Source organism: Ammospiza nelsoni, chromosome 1 (genome assembly GCF_027579445.1).
Source record: "Ammospiza nelsoni isolate bAmmNel1 chromosome 1, bAmmNel1.pri, whole genome shotgun sequence".
Lineage (NCBI taxonomy): Eukaryota > Metazoa > Chordata > Aves > Passeriformes > Passerellidae > Ammospiza > Ammospiza nelsoni.
The window spans coordinates 18995400-19011771 of NC_080633.1; the positions used below are offsets into that span (position 1 = coordinate 18995400).

A 16372-nucleotide genomic window follows, 5' to 3' on the forward strand; every position below is an offset into this window, starting at 1 on the left:
TCCCTTCCCGGGCAGTGCAGCTTAACAGGGGCTAAGTTTGAACAGAAAGGAGGTAAAACCTGTGGCTGACTGGAATGTGAGGATGAACCATTTGCTTATTTTCAATAATAAATCGGGGTCAAATAAAGAACAGCAAATGTTTTCAAGACAGGCAACCAAAACAAATCACTACAATTTCTAGGTGGTTTTTTTCCTCCCTTTGTTATTTTAGTGTGCCATACTGTACTGTTCACTAAAATCTTCGGTACACCCAGAATTACTTCCACAAGAACAGTATGTTTGTCCTTTAACACCACATTATCAACAGAGGTAATTTGCTGCTTTTCAATGAATTATCCCTTTTATTTGTTTATTTCTTTGATCAGCTATAAATGAAAGTTATTCGTGTATATAAAACTGAAGTTTTTACTGTTGAAATTGAACTGTACATGTTTACTACAGGAAAAAATATCAACTCTTGTTTAACAAGACATATACATCAACAAGCAATAACCTTGTGGAGGATTTGCAATCACCTGGTCTATAAAAACAAGCAGGACAAGTAACAGCAATTTATATGCAAAAGTAATGATTTAATGACTATAAGCAAGACAAAGCAATAAGAATTGTGCTTCTTTTGCAGACTGGAGACAATGAAATGTTTAACTACAATTTTTCCGTACAAACATGAAACAATATCCATATAGAATAAACACCCTCACAAATGTATAACTGATGGGTGATGAACACACACAAAGTTCGACCAAAGCAAAGCACAAACTGAAAAGTGTTCTGGGCTGTTCATACTTTATGGTGGAAAAGTTCCTCCTATTGAAAAAACCCCACCCATAGAAGCCTCTAATAAAATGCACCTACTTGCAGGCCATTAAAGAGAAGGCATTCTCCACAATTTATTGGAAATATTAAAGTACCAGTTAAATTTTAATGAAGTTAGTACTGTACCATATACATATATATTAAAACAAATTTAGATAAAATGCCTTCATCCAGCCACTTGCTGGTTCCTTAAAATTTATATCAAACAGTTTATGGCTTCTATAATGATTCCATGTGCTTTTAGAAACACAGTCCCACCACACCAAATAATAAAAAGGTAATCAAACAGGTCTAAAACTTCCATGTCTCTTAATTTCTTTTTTTCACTGTATCACTTCAACATTTGGTAAAGTAAAAATATTCCACTTGGAAGAAAAAAAAAAAAAAGACAAAGCAAGTAAAATTCTTTTAAGATTGCCAATTGCCTCCAGGTTATCAGAGACTTGAATGTGCTTCCCCAATACTGTAGCTCTCACACACAACGTGTTTCGTGCAGTATGAGCAAAGCTCAAACAGGCGGCATCTGCAAGGGTCGAACCTGTTTAGAAATTTAACAACCATATCATGAGTGCATGAAACACAATATTTTCTTTATAGTATTTATAAATATATCATACAATACTGTTTCCTGTTATGTCATATACCAATATGGCATTGTACAATAAGCATAATGCCATCTGATTCTTACAAAAGCGAATCATTTAAACAAGTCAGTAAATAAAACGGTAATACCCGCTTTTAGGCATACAGATTGTAAAACTGAAGTTTTCTTTTGATCGGTTCTGCGCAGCAACAGAGAAGTAAAAGATGCAACATAAGAATCAAAATGGCTAATACGCAAAAATTGTTATTCACAGTGACATGGCTACATATATGCATTTTTCTATGCATATTCTTTCAATTTTGTTGGATTTCAAGATGAAAAAGCACTTGCTTTCTACAGGTTCACAAAACAGTATAAGAACAATAACAATCGAAGAGAACGCAATGGAGGAGTTAGTCTGGATTAACAAACTACTTCCCAGGATTTGTATTGACTTCTGGAGACTCCTGGCTCCAGATGATGGAGACAGAAACAACTCCACATCATTCAGAACAGGTGAAGGTATAACTTTCGTTTGTTTCCCAGTCCTCTGAAAAATTTACATTTCAATCTTGCGTTTCCAATAACGTCCGTCCTGAATGTCACCTAGTCCGCCTTTTATAGCCAAGTTCAGTGTTACTACAAAAGAAAGCAATTTGGATGATAGTCACATGGATTAGCATCTATAAAGCTGTAATGGCATGGAGAGACCTATATAAAGGAGGGGCGAGGGTGGTAGCCTGGTTGGCACATCAACCAGATGAAGTGGCTGAGGAGCCATTTATTGATGTTTTCCGAGCTCTGTTGGTAAAGGAGGACTGGTGGTTACTGCTGGGGCTGCTGCTGGTGCCATTCATGGTGCTGGAGATGTGGGGGAACTGGGGGTGAGGAGACTGGACTGGTGTGCTGGGGCTGGGCAAACAGGAGGAGGTGGAAGGGATGCCTCCTGCTGGGCTGCTTGCCTTGTCGCTCCCAGAGTCACTTTCCAGCTCCCCACTATTATTCAAGCCTTCCCTCTGGTGACTGATCTTCATCCTCTTGCAAGTGGGTCGGACCCGGTATTTCAAGGGCAGAGGCCCATTCTGCAAAGCAAAGGGGAGACCCTGGTAAGTGTCCTGGCCAGGCCATGGCCTGCACCCTCCCGGGAGGCACACTGGAAATACTCACCCGCCTCCAGGTATAGATGTAGGCAATATCCATTAGGGTGTAGTAGTCCTTCAGAGGCTCCTCTTCATACATCACATCGATCTGTTCAAGATATGAACCCTTGCATTAAGGAGCATCCAGGCACTTACCCCTAGCACACGACTGCTCTGAGGTAAAAGTAGCTCCACTGTCACAGATATCACAAATACATCAAGGAACAATTTCTTAATACTTTGGTATTTACAGCACTGAAAAAATTACAATGCCACCAAGCTCTACAGACAGATATTTTAAAAATAAACCAAATAATGTATAGCACACACCAGAAATACTTGGCTGTTTCCACTTGCTGGGACTGGCTGTAATGAGAAAAATGAGTCCTACCAAAAACAACCCCTGAAAACCCCAAACAAACAAACCAACCACTCTTTCCCCATGGGTACCTGGAAAGTGTTAGGTATATCCATCTTACTCCGCAGGAACTTTCTTAGATGCATCACTGTCATTGCTGCTGGGCAGCGCAAGTATCTTTTGTCATTCACCTAGTGGCACAGTAAAGAAAGTCAGTCTACTGAGAATGCATGAGTACTCCCACCAACCTTGTATTCCAGCATTTCATGTTGAAAAAAGTGCACCTTACTAAATTATCAACTGTAATATAACAATGCCTGCTGTCTTGGAGGGCACATCAAAAAGAAGCAGCAAATTACATCTCTAGAATAAGTAATTTAAAATTGTAACTAATTAAATATAATACAAATATTTACATATGAATTATCTTTTTAGGGTACATATGCAATACATATTGTTTTTTCATAAATTACTGAATATTTTTTCCCAAACTTTGACGAAAAATCAGATTCTGCATTAAAAATAATACTGTGAGTATTTTGAATTTTTAAAAGTTGCCTGCATATACAGCTGTATGAAAATGTTTTACCTCTTCTGTACCTAGTGCCATGATAGGAGGTGTGCTTCCTTTATTCTAGACACACACACCTACATATTTTTCTCAGCTACAGACCTGCCCCAAAGTTGTGTGTGTGTGTGATATATTTCCCCTGGAGTAAAGGAAAGATATTTACCTCTTCCCTTGACTTCTCTTTCTCCTTATTTCCTTTTCGTTCCAGTCTGTGAGAAGAAATTACACAATTACTACAAATAATAAATACAGATGCTATCAAATAGGTAAACATAAAATTATAAAATTTTGCCATTCTGGAACTTGCCTATTCTGGTCAAAGAATTCAATGGATAAGCTTATTATCTCATCGTCTGTTATAATTCTTTTGTCTTCATCAGCTACTTCTCCTCTGTCTTCATTAGAGCCATTGGCAGCTGCACAGAAATTTCCACAATAATTTACATTTTGAAATTCAAATCAGGAAGAATTGCAATTCTCAGTAACAAAAAAAAAAAAAAAAAAAAAAAATCTTCACAGTAAGATAATGAATGAAAGCTACCTGACTGTTAAAACAATAAACTTTTATTATGCTGACTTTACTTCTTAAAATACTGTGATGGTAATACATCACTTCTAAGTTAAAAAGGAAACAGTAAAACATCCAGCTCAATGCCACACATAATAAAGTTGCGAACGAGAAGCTTTTACCATCAGCCGACGGATGAGCAGCATAAAAATCCCTTCTTCTTTTCATTTCATCTAGATGGAAAAGCATATATTTTTCTTTTAGTAGTTACTCTGTAACTCACAGTATTGATAAAGGATAGCGGCTCTGGTTTGGTTTTTCTGCTCTTAATAAAATACCTGATTTAACTACTTACTTTTGAAAAGGCCTGGTACTAGCTTGTATACAATATCCTGGAGAGTTTTATCTGACCTGAAAGAAGAACAACCCCACAACATAAAAATTAAGCAGATGAAGCAATATTTTAATCCAAATGGCAGCTCCTCACTTATAAATTTTCACAACAATGAGGCATCTCCTACAAAGTGGGAGGCCAGTCATAAAAAGTTAACTTACAGGACCTTGTAATCAAACTAACCCTGCTCTAAATACCACTCTGAACCAAAACTCATCCATATTACCACAACTGAAAAAGAAGTCTCTCAGACTGAAGGAAGGCCTTAATTCTTCTTGTCTTTCCTAGAAAGCGCAGACAGCAAAATGCAGTGCTGACAACAAAAATGTTTCTGAAAGGCAAATGATATTTTAAAGGCTTTTGCCTCTTAATTTGGAAAGTTGCAGCAGGAGTTTTCATGACTAGGAGCTGTGGTTGCAGTCATGCATGTCTTGGAGATACAGAAAGCAGGGGCAAGAACTATCGGATGGTACAGCAGAATGCGGGAGAGGGAAGAGGCATCAATGACCGGTCTATGCTAAAATAGGCCAACAAAAACATCTAGAGGCATCTTCAGTTTCAATCAGTGAAGAAACTCCAAAGAGACCACATACACACGAGGTAGCTTGTAAATTGACAAGCCCTTTCAGATTTAAATTGCAGACGAAGAGATAACATTGACACCGACTACTGCTGGTCTCCTCACATAAAGCAAAAACAGAGATACAGAGATGCAATGCGCACTTCCCAACTTTCTCCTACCTTATATTCAAAAGCGGTCGAGTTTTGTGAACTTGGACATCACAGATAGGACAATACTTGCTGGTCTCCAAGTAACGCACGATACAGGTCTTACAAACTGTAAGTCAAACACCACAGGCTTTTAGTGATGCTCCTAGGTGCCGCTCAGATATGCATAGATAAAGGTGCGATTTTCTAAACTATGCAAGCTAGAGCAAATCGTCCATTGTCAGCAACACGCTGCTTAAGCTAAACAACTACCCAAATAAGCTGCAATTACCATGAAAAGGAGACGCTTATGGCACATATATTATTACTTTAACAAAGACCGTAGGGCCGTCCTCAGAAAATCTGCACCGCGGCTGGAACACCTACTTCCCCTCTCGTCGGGGAGGAGGAGGGCGTCGGTCCCGAGCCCCTCGGGGGGTTTGGGCTTGGGAGGATTGTTTTTTTTCGTGTGTGTTCCCGGGATGTCGGGAAAGGAGGGAAGCGGCGGGTGAAAAACGCGGAGCGCCCGGTCGTACTTACAGGAGTGGAGGCACTCTATGATGGTTGTTGCATCAATGAAGTACCCGCCGCAGAGCACGCACATGAGATGGGGGTTTAGCTCGGTTATTTTGATTCTGGTTGTTCGGTGCATTTTGGCGTGGCGAGGAGCGGCTCTGAAAGACACACACACACACAGAGGACCGGTCAGCGGGGCCAAGCGCGGCGGCGTCCCAGGTGCCGCGGTCCGGCGCATCCCCTTCCCCCGCGCATCGCATCGCATCCCCCGGCGCAGAGGAAGACCGAGCGCGGAAGACGAAGGCGGCGGCGGCGGCGCGGGGCCGGGCGGCGGGCGAGGGCCGGTCCCGAGGCCGGCGGGGCGTCCCCGCACCGCACCGCCCCGGGCCGGCCTGGGCGCAGCCCCGCGGAGGGGCGGTCGTTCCGCGGCACCCACCGCGCCGTTCCCCGGCGGGCACGGGCGATTCCCGCGGCGCGGCGGCACCGGCCGGCTCGGGCTGCGCGGGCGGCTCGGCGGCGATGCGGCGGGGAGCTCCGGGGGCGACACGGCGGGCACCGGGCTGCCGGCGAGCAGCACAAAGGGGAACCAGCGCCTCCCGGTGCGGCTGCCCTGGCATTTCCGGAGCGCGGGGAGGGGCGGCGGGGGGAGGGACGGAGGGGGGGGACACACGCACCTCGGAGCGGGGCCGGGCACCGGGGCGGCGGGGCCGGCCCGCCGGGGGGGTCCGGGCGGCTGCCGCTGCGGCTCGGTGCCGATCCGGATCTGCTCCGCTCTCCGAGGGGGTTGCTATAGCAACTTACACTTACACTTGGCATCCTGCCACCGCTGGGAACACACGAGAGCCGGGCGGGGGGCGGCCGGGGGGGCGGGCCGGGCCGGGCCGGGCCGGGACAGGGGGTGGGACGCGGGGCCCGGGGGCTGGCGCTGGGGGTGGAGGGGCCGAGGAGCCCGCGGGGGTCTGGGAGCCCGGCCGCGAAGAGAGGGGAGGGGGAGGGCGGGAGCGGCCCGGGCGGGGTCGGGTGGCACAGCCCGAGGGTGCCCGGGCGCGGTGCGGGGCGGCCCGGCCGGCGGGGGCGGCCCCGGGCTTCGGGGTCTCAGCCTGGCGGCGGCGAGTGCCAGAGGCTCCTCCCGAGCCTCGGCCATTTCGGATCCTCTCAGGGGCCTCTCTCCACGTCGACTCGGTGCGAGGAGCTGGTCTGAGATAGCTCCTCTCCCCCTCCGCTCCCTCCCTCCGGCGAGCAGAACCGCGCCGCGCTCCCGGACCGAGCCCCTGCCCCGCCAGAGGGGTGCCGAGCCACAGCTCCCGCTCCACCGCGCCGGCATCCCCGCTCCCTCCTTCTCTGCTCTCCTCGCTTTTCTCCTTCCTACCTCTCTCTCACCCCCAGCTCTCTTTCTCTCTTTCTTTCCTTCTCCCACCTTTTGACGCTTGTTTGAAAATCATCCCGCGGACGAGGCAAGCGCGGTGCAAAGTTTTGCAAAAGGTGTAAAAGAGATTTGCATCACCAGAGTAAGGTGCTCGGACGGGAGAAAACGAGTCTCCGGATACTTAAGTAACCCCCCTTTTCAGCAATAAAGCTCACCGAGAAGGGGGGAAAAGCCCAAACCGACTTTAAACGGTACATTAGTGACAACATGCGAAGGACCATGTGACCAGATCATTCCTAAAGCTAAATCAACACCTTGTCAACACAATGCAGAGACAAGAGTGAAAAACAAATGTCATTTTCATAGTCTGAAACCCATAAAACCCCATTGCAGGCACTGGCACCAACGCTAGATGCATACACACTGTTTAAAATGAGAGGGAATAACAGATAAAGGGAAAAGCACACACAGGGAAAAATCCTTGTCAGCCACGTCAATTGTAGAGTAAATTATTTTCTGTCAACCAGATCCTGAAAAATGTAATGTAGCAACGTTGCTCCACTCCAAGCTATTAATTTCCCCAGGTCAGTGCTCCCAGCACACCAAATCCTGCCCCTGGTCCCCTCTCCTCCCGAGGCAGAGCTTGCGAGCCACCTCTCACCGCAGCACCGAATGCTCAATATGCGAGCAGCCACTCGCAAACTTCAATGTTAGGCAGCGGAAAGAAGGAAAAAGAAAAAAAAAAAAAAAAAAGGAGGGAAAAAGTGGCAACACAGTAATATTTCTAAAAAGCTTTGAACGTCAGCCAAACAGACCAGGACAGGGGTACAATATTCGTCAGAAGTGTGCACAGCGCCAACGAGCGACCCCGACCAGGAAACTTCTCTTGTTGCTGCAGGAGAACCCTTGAGTGAACAGCAGATAAAACTCCCCAACATCAAACCATAGCCGGCCAACACAAAGAAAAGCCAAGTTCCAGAAGCACCAAGCCCGACCAGGTCCCCAAAGCTGTTCCCAGCACCGTGCGGGAAAGCAAGACCCCCGCTGCATTGTACTGCGGTTTAAATGTCGCTTCCAGGGTCCCTGACCCTCCGCTTCTTCCTTTTAAACTGATACCGGGGTTTTGCTTTTCCCAGAAAAGGCAGAGACGGAGTTTCTGCACGCCTCTCTGAAGAGCCCAGCGCCCTGAAGCCGGCGGCTCTGGAGTCCCTTTAGGTACTTACACATGGACAGCTTTCACGGTTCTGTGTTTTATTTGTTCAAGGCACTACCTTATAATTCATAAATATCTAAACCAAAAAAAAACTCCAGCAGTGACCGAGGTCACACAAGTCGGCTGACCGAGAATTCCTTCCCAGCCCTGACTGACTGAGACAAACCTTTCAAGACATTAACGCGTTTATTTCACGCAGGCGAAGCCCCTTCCTAAATGGAGGGGGATTAAATTCAACCGTGAAACCTGTTTTGTCGAAGCAACCCCTAAATGTGGATTATTTATTGCCCAAAGTTAGCACATTTTCAACGTGCTATAAGCTATCTTGAAAATCAGTGATTTTCCCCAGCGTGCTGAACTAGGCACTTAATTTCTCCCCAAAAGCCACCCGCACAGGCACACGCGTGTCTGTGCCTGCGGGGAGGTAACATGAACGCAGCACATTTTACTACATCAGCCTGAGTTTAATATCTTGGTACGAGGGAAACCCTTTCAGATGTTTTTTCTGCTCCTGCTGATCGCACGGTGAATGCCAACACTTCGCAGAAATACAAACAGCCTCTTAGCCAGGACAATATATATTTACACATTGACACATGAAACAACTAAATGTAAAATATATGTGGATAATACCTGCTACAAGTAAACACTGCCAGCCAGCCGATTATACAGAGGCCTTAAACAAGTTATGTCAAAATGAAGAAAAACAGAAGTGCATTCTCCTGCTAAGAATCAGCTACATTATTAAAAATCCATAAAGGCAATAAGCTATCAAACCTTGCTCGACAGGTCACTAACAGAAAATACATACATAAAAAACCAGAAGCATCGCTCGGGTAGGTTTGTGTACTTTGCACCCATCTCCTCTCGGAAAACTCTCATCAGGAATAAAGCAGCCTTCACTTTACATCTTCACCCATTATCAGCCAGAGCCACTTGTACTATCGAGCCTGTTATTACTCTTTCGCTTAAGAATGGCCACATATGTTTTAAAGGAGAGGACAGTAGTCCATTCAGAGGAGGCACACGAACCTCAAGTATCTCTGCGCAACTCGCTGCAGCGAGAAAAGCCCTGAATATTGGCAAGAGAGTGCAAAAGGACCCCAGGCTCTCAAATCGCCTCCCTGGGACTAGGCGCAAGACACAATCTATCTACTTTAAAAAATACACTAAAATGTTAATTTTGTAATATCTAAGCGATCAGGTAGGTCAAGACTTCGTGTCTCTGGCAAAGTGCAACACAAGTCTCAGTTCCCAGGACGGGCTGCACAGAGTCACTCAAAGTAGTTTCACTGGACTGTACTGAACGTCCCTGGTCTTAGGGACAGTCCCACAACAGAAGCTGCTCTCACCACTACAGACTACGCAAAAAAATTCTTTTAGCGACAAGCTTGCAAATGGGCACACATGCCCAGGTTTTCCTCAACTTTCCTGGAGAGTGGAGGAGTGAATCAAAGTTTTTAGAGGCTGAAAAATTACTGCCTCACTTTTACGGAAATGCGATTTTTTTTCCTGCTTATTTTCACCTGATTATTTGCAAATGTTTACAGCAGACACCCAGAAACATCCCGCTTTATATATTGCCAAGGCCATTCAATTATAAAAACATAACACCAGCAACTTTCAAGTGCTGCCCATAAGCAGCACGAGGAGCCCACTCGTGACATCTTTAAGATCTGACAAAGGATTTCATGTAAATTTACCCTTCCTGGGGCTCAGGGTAAAAAAAAATACCAATCAGAGAAAAGAAATTCACACACACCACCCCCCCTCCGCGTCCCGCAGACACATCACCTTTGCTCCAAAGGCTCCAGCAAACCGCTCGCCCCAGCTCCCCAAGACCGCATTAAAAGTGCTACCCTTGCCCCCCAAAAAAGTTATATCTCGGCGTTGACTACCCCTTGCCTCTCCCAGTAGGCACAAACCCCCAAAGTTCAGCATTTAGAGCAGAAATGTAAGAGGAGACATTGGAAACAACTGGGAACCGCCATCTTACAACCCATCCAATTTCACAGAAGTACTTGTCCAACTTAAGTTAATAACATTTTCTGCTGGGTGCCCCGGCGCCTAACAACCCCCCCATGAGGATCGCTACCCCCCACTGGCTCCGTCTCTATAAAATGGGTGCATTATCTGACATTTTAACCCCCCCCAGACACATTTCTTTCGGGGAGGACTGAAATCACTTGACCCAGGCAGCTCCAGATTTCACGAACGTCCCTGTTTAATCAAAATCTGCCTTTAAACAAAGGGCGCTCGGGCCGGGCTGGCAGCAGGGTCGGGAAATATAAATATTCTCCTCGGGGGCCATGTGCACAGAAAGGTTTTAGGGGGCGTCTGGAGAAAGAAAGGAACTAAAATTTGCAAATGTGGGTGCGTAACGCGAGCGAGTGCACAGGCTGCTGCTGCTGCGTGTCTCTATGTGTGTGTGTGGCTAGAGCAGCCTGTCAGCGCTTTTCCCATACGGAGAGCTCGGGGGACACCTAGGCGCCCCTTTGCAGCCCCCAAACCGGCCGAAAACCGCCGCCGAGCCCCCTTCGCCCCCCGCCCTCGGTAAGGCGACACCTCGCTTCATACGTACCCGGAAAACGGAGCCGGTTGGTGATGATCGGAGCGGCCAAAAAAGACAATGAAAGTTAAAAGTCGTTCAGCAGAAAATGAATGTGAGCCAAGCGGCCATCTTGAAATGAACTGCAGACGCTGTCAATTGCAATAAGCTTATTGCCGCCGCCGCTGCGCTCCGCTCATTTTAGTTACAGAACGCCCGGGTCTCCTCGGCTGCTCGCGGGCCCTTCTCGCTCGCTCCCTCGCTCTCTCGCTCCCTCCGAGTTGGCCGCCCGGGCGGCTCAGGCGCTGCGAGCGCACAGTCTCCCCGGTCCGGATGGGTCCTCTCTCCACCAGCCCATTGTCTCTCCCTCTGCCCCCCGCTCCGCCTCGCGGCCTCTCTCGCGTTCCTTCTTTTATTATTATTGTTATTATTACGAGTATTATTGTTGTTGTTATTTCATAGTTGGTGGCGGGGACCCGGGGAGGGAAGGAGGGCGGGCGGGCGGGCGGGCGGGAGGAGGGCGGAGGAGGGAAGAATGCAACGCTGAAGGCACACAGTGGAAACTGACACCGTCCCCAAAATGGCTCGGAGTTCGCCCGCCCCGCCAGCGTCACGTGGGGCGCCTCATTCCTTAAGGGCGGCCTGGGAATTAGCGGCGCTGCCGCCGGGGCCCGGCAGCCTCCCCGTGACCCAATCCCGCAACCCGGCCGCCTCCTCCCCCTCCGCCTCCCCCCTCGCTCCCTCCCTCCCCTCCCCCGCACCGCCACCCCCTCCCTTCCCTCCCTCCCTCCCTCCCTCCCCTCCCCCCGGCCCTGCACGCGCTCGCCCGCGCGCCGCCGATGCCTCCTTTTCCTCCTTTTCCTCACCGCCCGCCCCGACCCCCGGCCCCGCTCCGCGGCTCCCGCCCGCCGCAGCGCCTCCCGCCCTCCTTCTCCGCGCTCCCTCCGCCCGCGCCGCGGCTCCCCTTCAGCCGCCGCGCCCCCCGCCCTGGCCGGCGCTGCCCTCTCCATCCTGGCCGCGCCGCAGCCCCGCAGCCCGCCGGCTCCCCGGCTCCACACGCCGCCCGCCGCCCTGCCCGCGCAGCCCTCGGCTCCCTCCGCGCACTTGTTGCGCGCTCCCACCCCCGCACGCCCCGTCCCGCCGCGCGGGGACCCCGCGGGCACCCGCACCGCGGCCTCGCGCCTCCGCCACCGCGTGCGCGCAGCCGCGCGCCCCTCGCCCCGCCGCGCCCGCCCGGGGCCGCGCGGAGCCGCCGCCGTCGAGGCAGCGCGTCCCCTCGAGGGCCGCGCGGGCGCTTCTCCGCCCCGAGCGGCGGCGGGAGCGGGTCCCGCGGGGTCCCCACATCCCGCGGGCGGGACGGACGGCCCCGAGCGGGAGGGAGGGAACGGGGGAAACCCGCGCGGTGCTCGCCTCCGGCAAGGGTAAAACGCCGCCCGCCGCACGGGCGCTGAGGAGCGGAGAGGAAAATGCTCCGCCGTGAGGGACCGGCCGCCGCCGCGCATCCTGCGCGGGGCCGCTGTCCCTCGGCGGCAGGTGCGGGCGGAGCGCGCCTCGGAGCCCCTCCGCAGCTGCGGGCGGGAGCGAACGGAGAGCAGCGCGGCCCAGGGCGAGCCGGAGACGCCGGCAGCAGCCGCGCCGTCGAGGCGGAGCCGCCACCCGGCTCCGCTCCATGCCGCGGACTCTGCCGGCTTTCCGTGAGGCGCCCCGGCTCCACAAGATTAAACCGAATCCTCTCTCGCCCCCCGCGCCGGGGTCCGGCTTCTCCTCGTAGGAGAGATGTAAGATCGGCTGCAAGTGACAAAGCGCGGCGGGCGATTCAGCAAACGCGCCGCAGCCCCGGCACGGGAAGAAGGCGCTTTTGCCTCGCTGAGCTGATCTGACGTTTAGCATCTTACTTTTAGGTACAGCTAATTCATCTATAGAAATTGCACAACAGGCGCGAATAAACCTTTATTAGATCACAGAGAAAAATAAGCAGTGACAGTTGTAAAAATATACAAAATAAGATAGAAGGAATACTTTGATGACACCACAGTTCAGCAAATATTTAACAGGAGTTAATAAAAAAAAAATTACATGAGCAAGGAATACCCAGTGCAGACGTAAAAAAATTCATTTAATTCACATCCAAGGACTTAAAAAACCCCCAGTTTGCATCAAGATGAAAGACATTTGTCATTTAGGAGACACTTAGGAAGGAGAGTGCTTCAGCAGGCTGACACCCTCCTTCAATCACATCTGAGTCGCTCGTTCTAGACTTTTTGCAGCATCTTTTAGCTTTCCCACTAAGTCCTAAGAGATGAAATAGAGTCTTAGAATAAGCATATTTTTTAAAGGTCAGCTAGAAGAACAGGGTATTTTTTTAAAACAGAGACTCAAGTGAAACCAGCACCTTGTAGTACAAAGAAGTGTTGCAACTGATGAACAATGCAAGCAAATAATTAAAGAGCTCTGTATTTTACAATGTAGTCAGAAAAGTGGGAACTGAAGGAAAACTCTTTTAAATGCATTTTCTCCTAAAATAGATCATTATTATTTACACGTAGATTTTATTGGTATTGCCACAATGGCTAATGCTGACATTTGCTTCTGGCTTTGAGGTACATCATGGATTTCTAAAACGCTGAAAATATTTTGGGTGCAATTTTGTACTAGGACCATTCTCCAGCCAAAGCACATCAGATTTCACTATGCCAGCAAACCAACTAGAAACACTCATTACTGACAAAAGGACAGCTTTTGAGACACTTAAAAAGAGAAGGTGTAAACCTTAAGTTTTAATATCTTGCTTTTCCTCTCCCACCAAGCCCTCTTCCCGATCCTCCAGAGTTTGGTCACTACCAAGCATTACAATACCTCCATTGTTCAGTTACACATTTAAATCGCTAAACAAAGATCAACGTTTGTTTCAGGACATTTCTTACATGTCATTAACACCACTGAAGAGCCTTCAGTTCCTTCTCTATTTTTAATCATGACACATTTAAACCACTGAACCAGCTTCTTTAATCATTTCTCTAAAGCACGGGAAATCAGAGTTTCAGAAAAGGATGAGTTTCCTCCCACATATACATATGGATTACAGTTATGAAAACAGACAAAATATTTATGCACGTATGTAAAACACTCCCCACGCAACTGCATTCAGTTACTTTCCAACTTTATTTGAAAAGACAGTAAAAATACACTTGGATAACCTTTATGGAAAACTCTTACCCTCCCAGTACTGGATTTTTTCAAAAGTAATAGTGTATATTATTTAATTTTGATGGGCAATTTGTTAAAAGCATGGACATCCACAATTGGGGCTAAGCACAGAAAGATGAAGGAAACAAGTACCTGTAATTGCTCCATTGTACAACTAAAACTAACATCTGGGTGTGATCCTGAATCACTGCTCTGAAGGGAAAAAAAAGGAAAGAAACAGGAATGTCTATTGTATTAAAAAAATTAATAATGCATTTTTTCCTTTGAGGGTGCTGGGAGTACAGTACCTCTACATTTAAGGTCACCAAATAGGAAGGCTGATAAGTTTTATGGAGTTGATTGTTCTAAATTAAAAACAAAGAACATATAAAAATCCAGGTCTCAGCATTAAAACAGACTAAAGAAACACCTTGATCTGTTAAAATTACCTTGATCTGATATTCCAAGCGCCAAGACACGTCAGTTATATGGAGAGGAGATCTGCCTATGCTGGAAGACACAACAGTTACAAGTCCTCTATGCTAAAAGAAAAGGTCATTTTCTCAAGCTGTCCATCAATAAAGAACTTTTCATGATCCTGGTAATGCTTTTTGGGAGGTTCTAAAAGGTTATTTTAGAGTAGAATTTCAAATGAAGAAAATTTTCAATAGCTGTTTTCTAGAGTTTGTTAAAAATGCACTTTATTTTTTAATGGCACAATATTACTTACTTTAATCACCTAATGTACGCAGAAGTGTTTTCAAGGACAGTTTCAAACTAACTGTAAGTGAAACCATGTCTCTGCTGAGTGATTCACCTACCTTCCCAATAGGATTTCCAATGCATCCTTGTTTTTCTGAAGCAAGAGAAAAAAAAATTACTAGGTTCAATAAATTCCTATGAAATAAGAAAAATTAATATGCTGAAGTTGGTTTAAAAACCTGATATTCGGTGCAAAATTGTTCTATCCTCTCTTTATCCAGTTTGCAGTCTTCTAGGCACGTGCTACAGGGAAAAAGAATTTATTAGTTTTCTGTTAACATAAACTCAGCAGTACACTTCTAAGTAACAACTGCTAGAAAAATGGTGTAGCTTCCAAGTATGAGTACCTTATAGCAGATATGTCAGCTTTCTGCTTCCCTGCCTCCAGAATACACATTGCAGCCGCAGCATGGCAATGTTTTAATACTGTAGGTTCAATATCTTTCAGGTCTGGATCGTCTAAAATAAATGAATTACTGATGACACACTTATTTGCCAAACCCCAGCAGACGGTACCAAAGGCTGCTGCTCGCCCTTTGAACGCTATCTTTCCCACAAAACCGTCAAAATGAAACACGTTTGGTGTTTCAGAGCGAGAGGACAGAGCAAGCAGGCAAGGTGTGAGGAGGCGGAGGGGAAGGTGAGGGCTGAAGCACCGGCTGGGGCGAGCCGTGCCAGGCGGGGCTGTGCGGCGCTGGGCGCCCCGCCGCCCCCAAGCTCCTTCCCGTTAAAAAAAAAAAAAAAAAAAAAAAAAAAAAAAAAAAAAAGGGGAAAAAACAAAAAAGGAAAGAAGGAAAACATCAGTTTCCTCTGCGAGCCCCGTCCGCGATCGCCAGCAGCCTCTCAATGGCGAGAAGCGGGGCTGGGGACACCGGTCGGGAGGGGCACCGGGACCGCCCGCCCACCGCCCCGACCCGACACCGGCGGCTCGCTCGGTCCGCGGAGGCGGCGGCGGAGTCATTAACGCCGCAAAATGAATTGCACGGCCGCGCACCCTCGGGCCGGGGCTGCCGGGGGACGCGTCCCCTCGCGAAAAGCCCGGCAGGGTGGCAGCGAGGGAACACCGCCCCCTCAGCCCGGCCCAGCTCGCGGACACGAACGCGCGGGGACCCTTCCCGGCCCGCCCCCTTTACTTGGGACAGCGCGGAGCTTTAACGGAGCGGGCGAGCATTAGCGATGACACCCCGCGCAGCGGCACCCTGGAGCCGCCCGCGGACAGGAGCCGCCCCGCGGGTGTGCGCGGGCACCGCCCGCTGCAGCGCGGACACGCGCGGACATCCGCGGGGACGCACGGAGCCCCGCGCCCCCCTGCGCGCCCCGCGGAGCGGCGCGGCCCGCACCCGCCGCCGCGGCACGCCTTACCCAGCGCGGCCTGCGGGTCATCCAGGAGGCTGCGGAAGGCGGCGCGGAGCAGGGCGGCGAACGGGCGGCGGGGGAAGCGGCGGGGGTCGCCCAGCAGCCGCCACCCGCCCTGCGCGTACGGCGACAGCTCCATTGTGGGCGCCGTGACCTTCGACACGCGCCCACGTGACGCGCGCGCAGCTGATCGCGGGCGCGAGGCGGGGCCGCCGCCGCCGCGGGGCGGGCGCGGGCGGGGCGCGAGGCGGCGGTGCCGGTGCGCGCCCGCGGAACCCGCGCGGGGCGCGCGCACCCTCACACGGCCGCCGCCCTGCCCCGCCCGGCCCCGCCGCCGCCCTGCCCTCT

General features: G+C 49.5%; 1 protein-coding gene across 1 annotated transcript; it reads right to left on the reverse strand.

Moving 5' to 3' along the window:
- Positions 1–378: 378 nt before the first annotated feature.
- On the reverse strand, positions 379–16163 carry LOC132084316 (uncharacterized). Its single transcript, XM_059489392.1, has 19 exons — positions 16031–16163; positions 15016–15127; positions 14848–14911; positions 14728–14762; positions 14356–14416; positions 14215–14271; positions 14060–14119; positions 12957–13012; positions 11700–12668; positions 10754–10852; positions 5618–5751; positions 5111–5207; positions 4331–4386; positions 4158–4208; positions 3775–3883; positions 3631–3676; positions 2989–3087; positions 2567–2647; positions 379–2481 (listed from the first exon to the last, which is right to left on the reverse strand). The coding sequence occupies exons 1-19, from the start codon at positions 16161–16163 to the stop codon at positions 2152–2154; spliced, it is 2649 nt and encodes an 882-aa protein (XP_059345375.1). The 3' UTR covers positions 379–2151.
- Between the last annotated feature and the right edge of the window lie 209 nt (positions 16164–16372).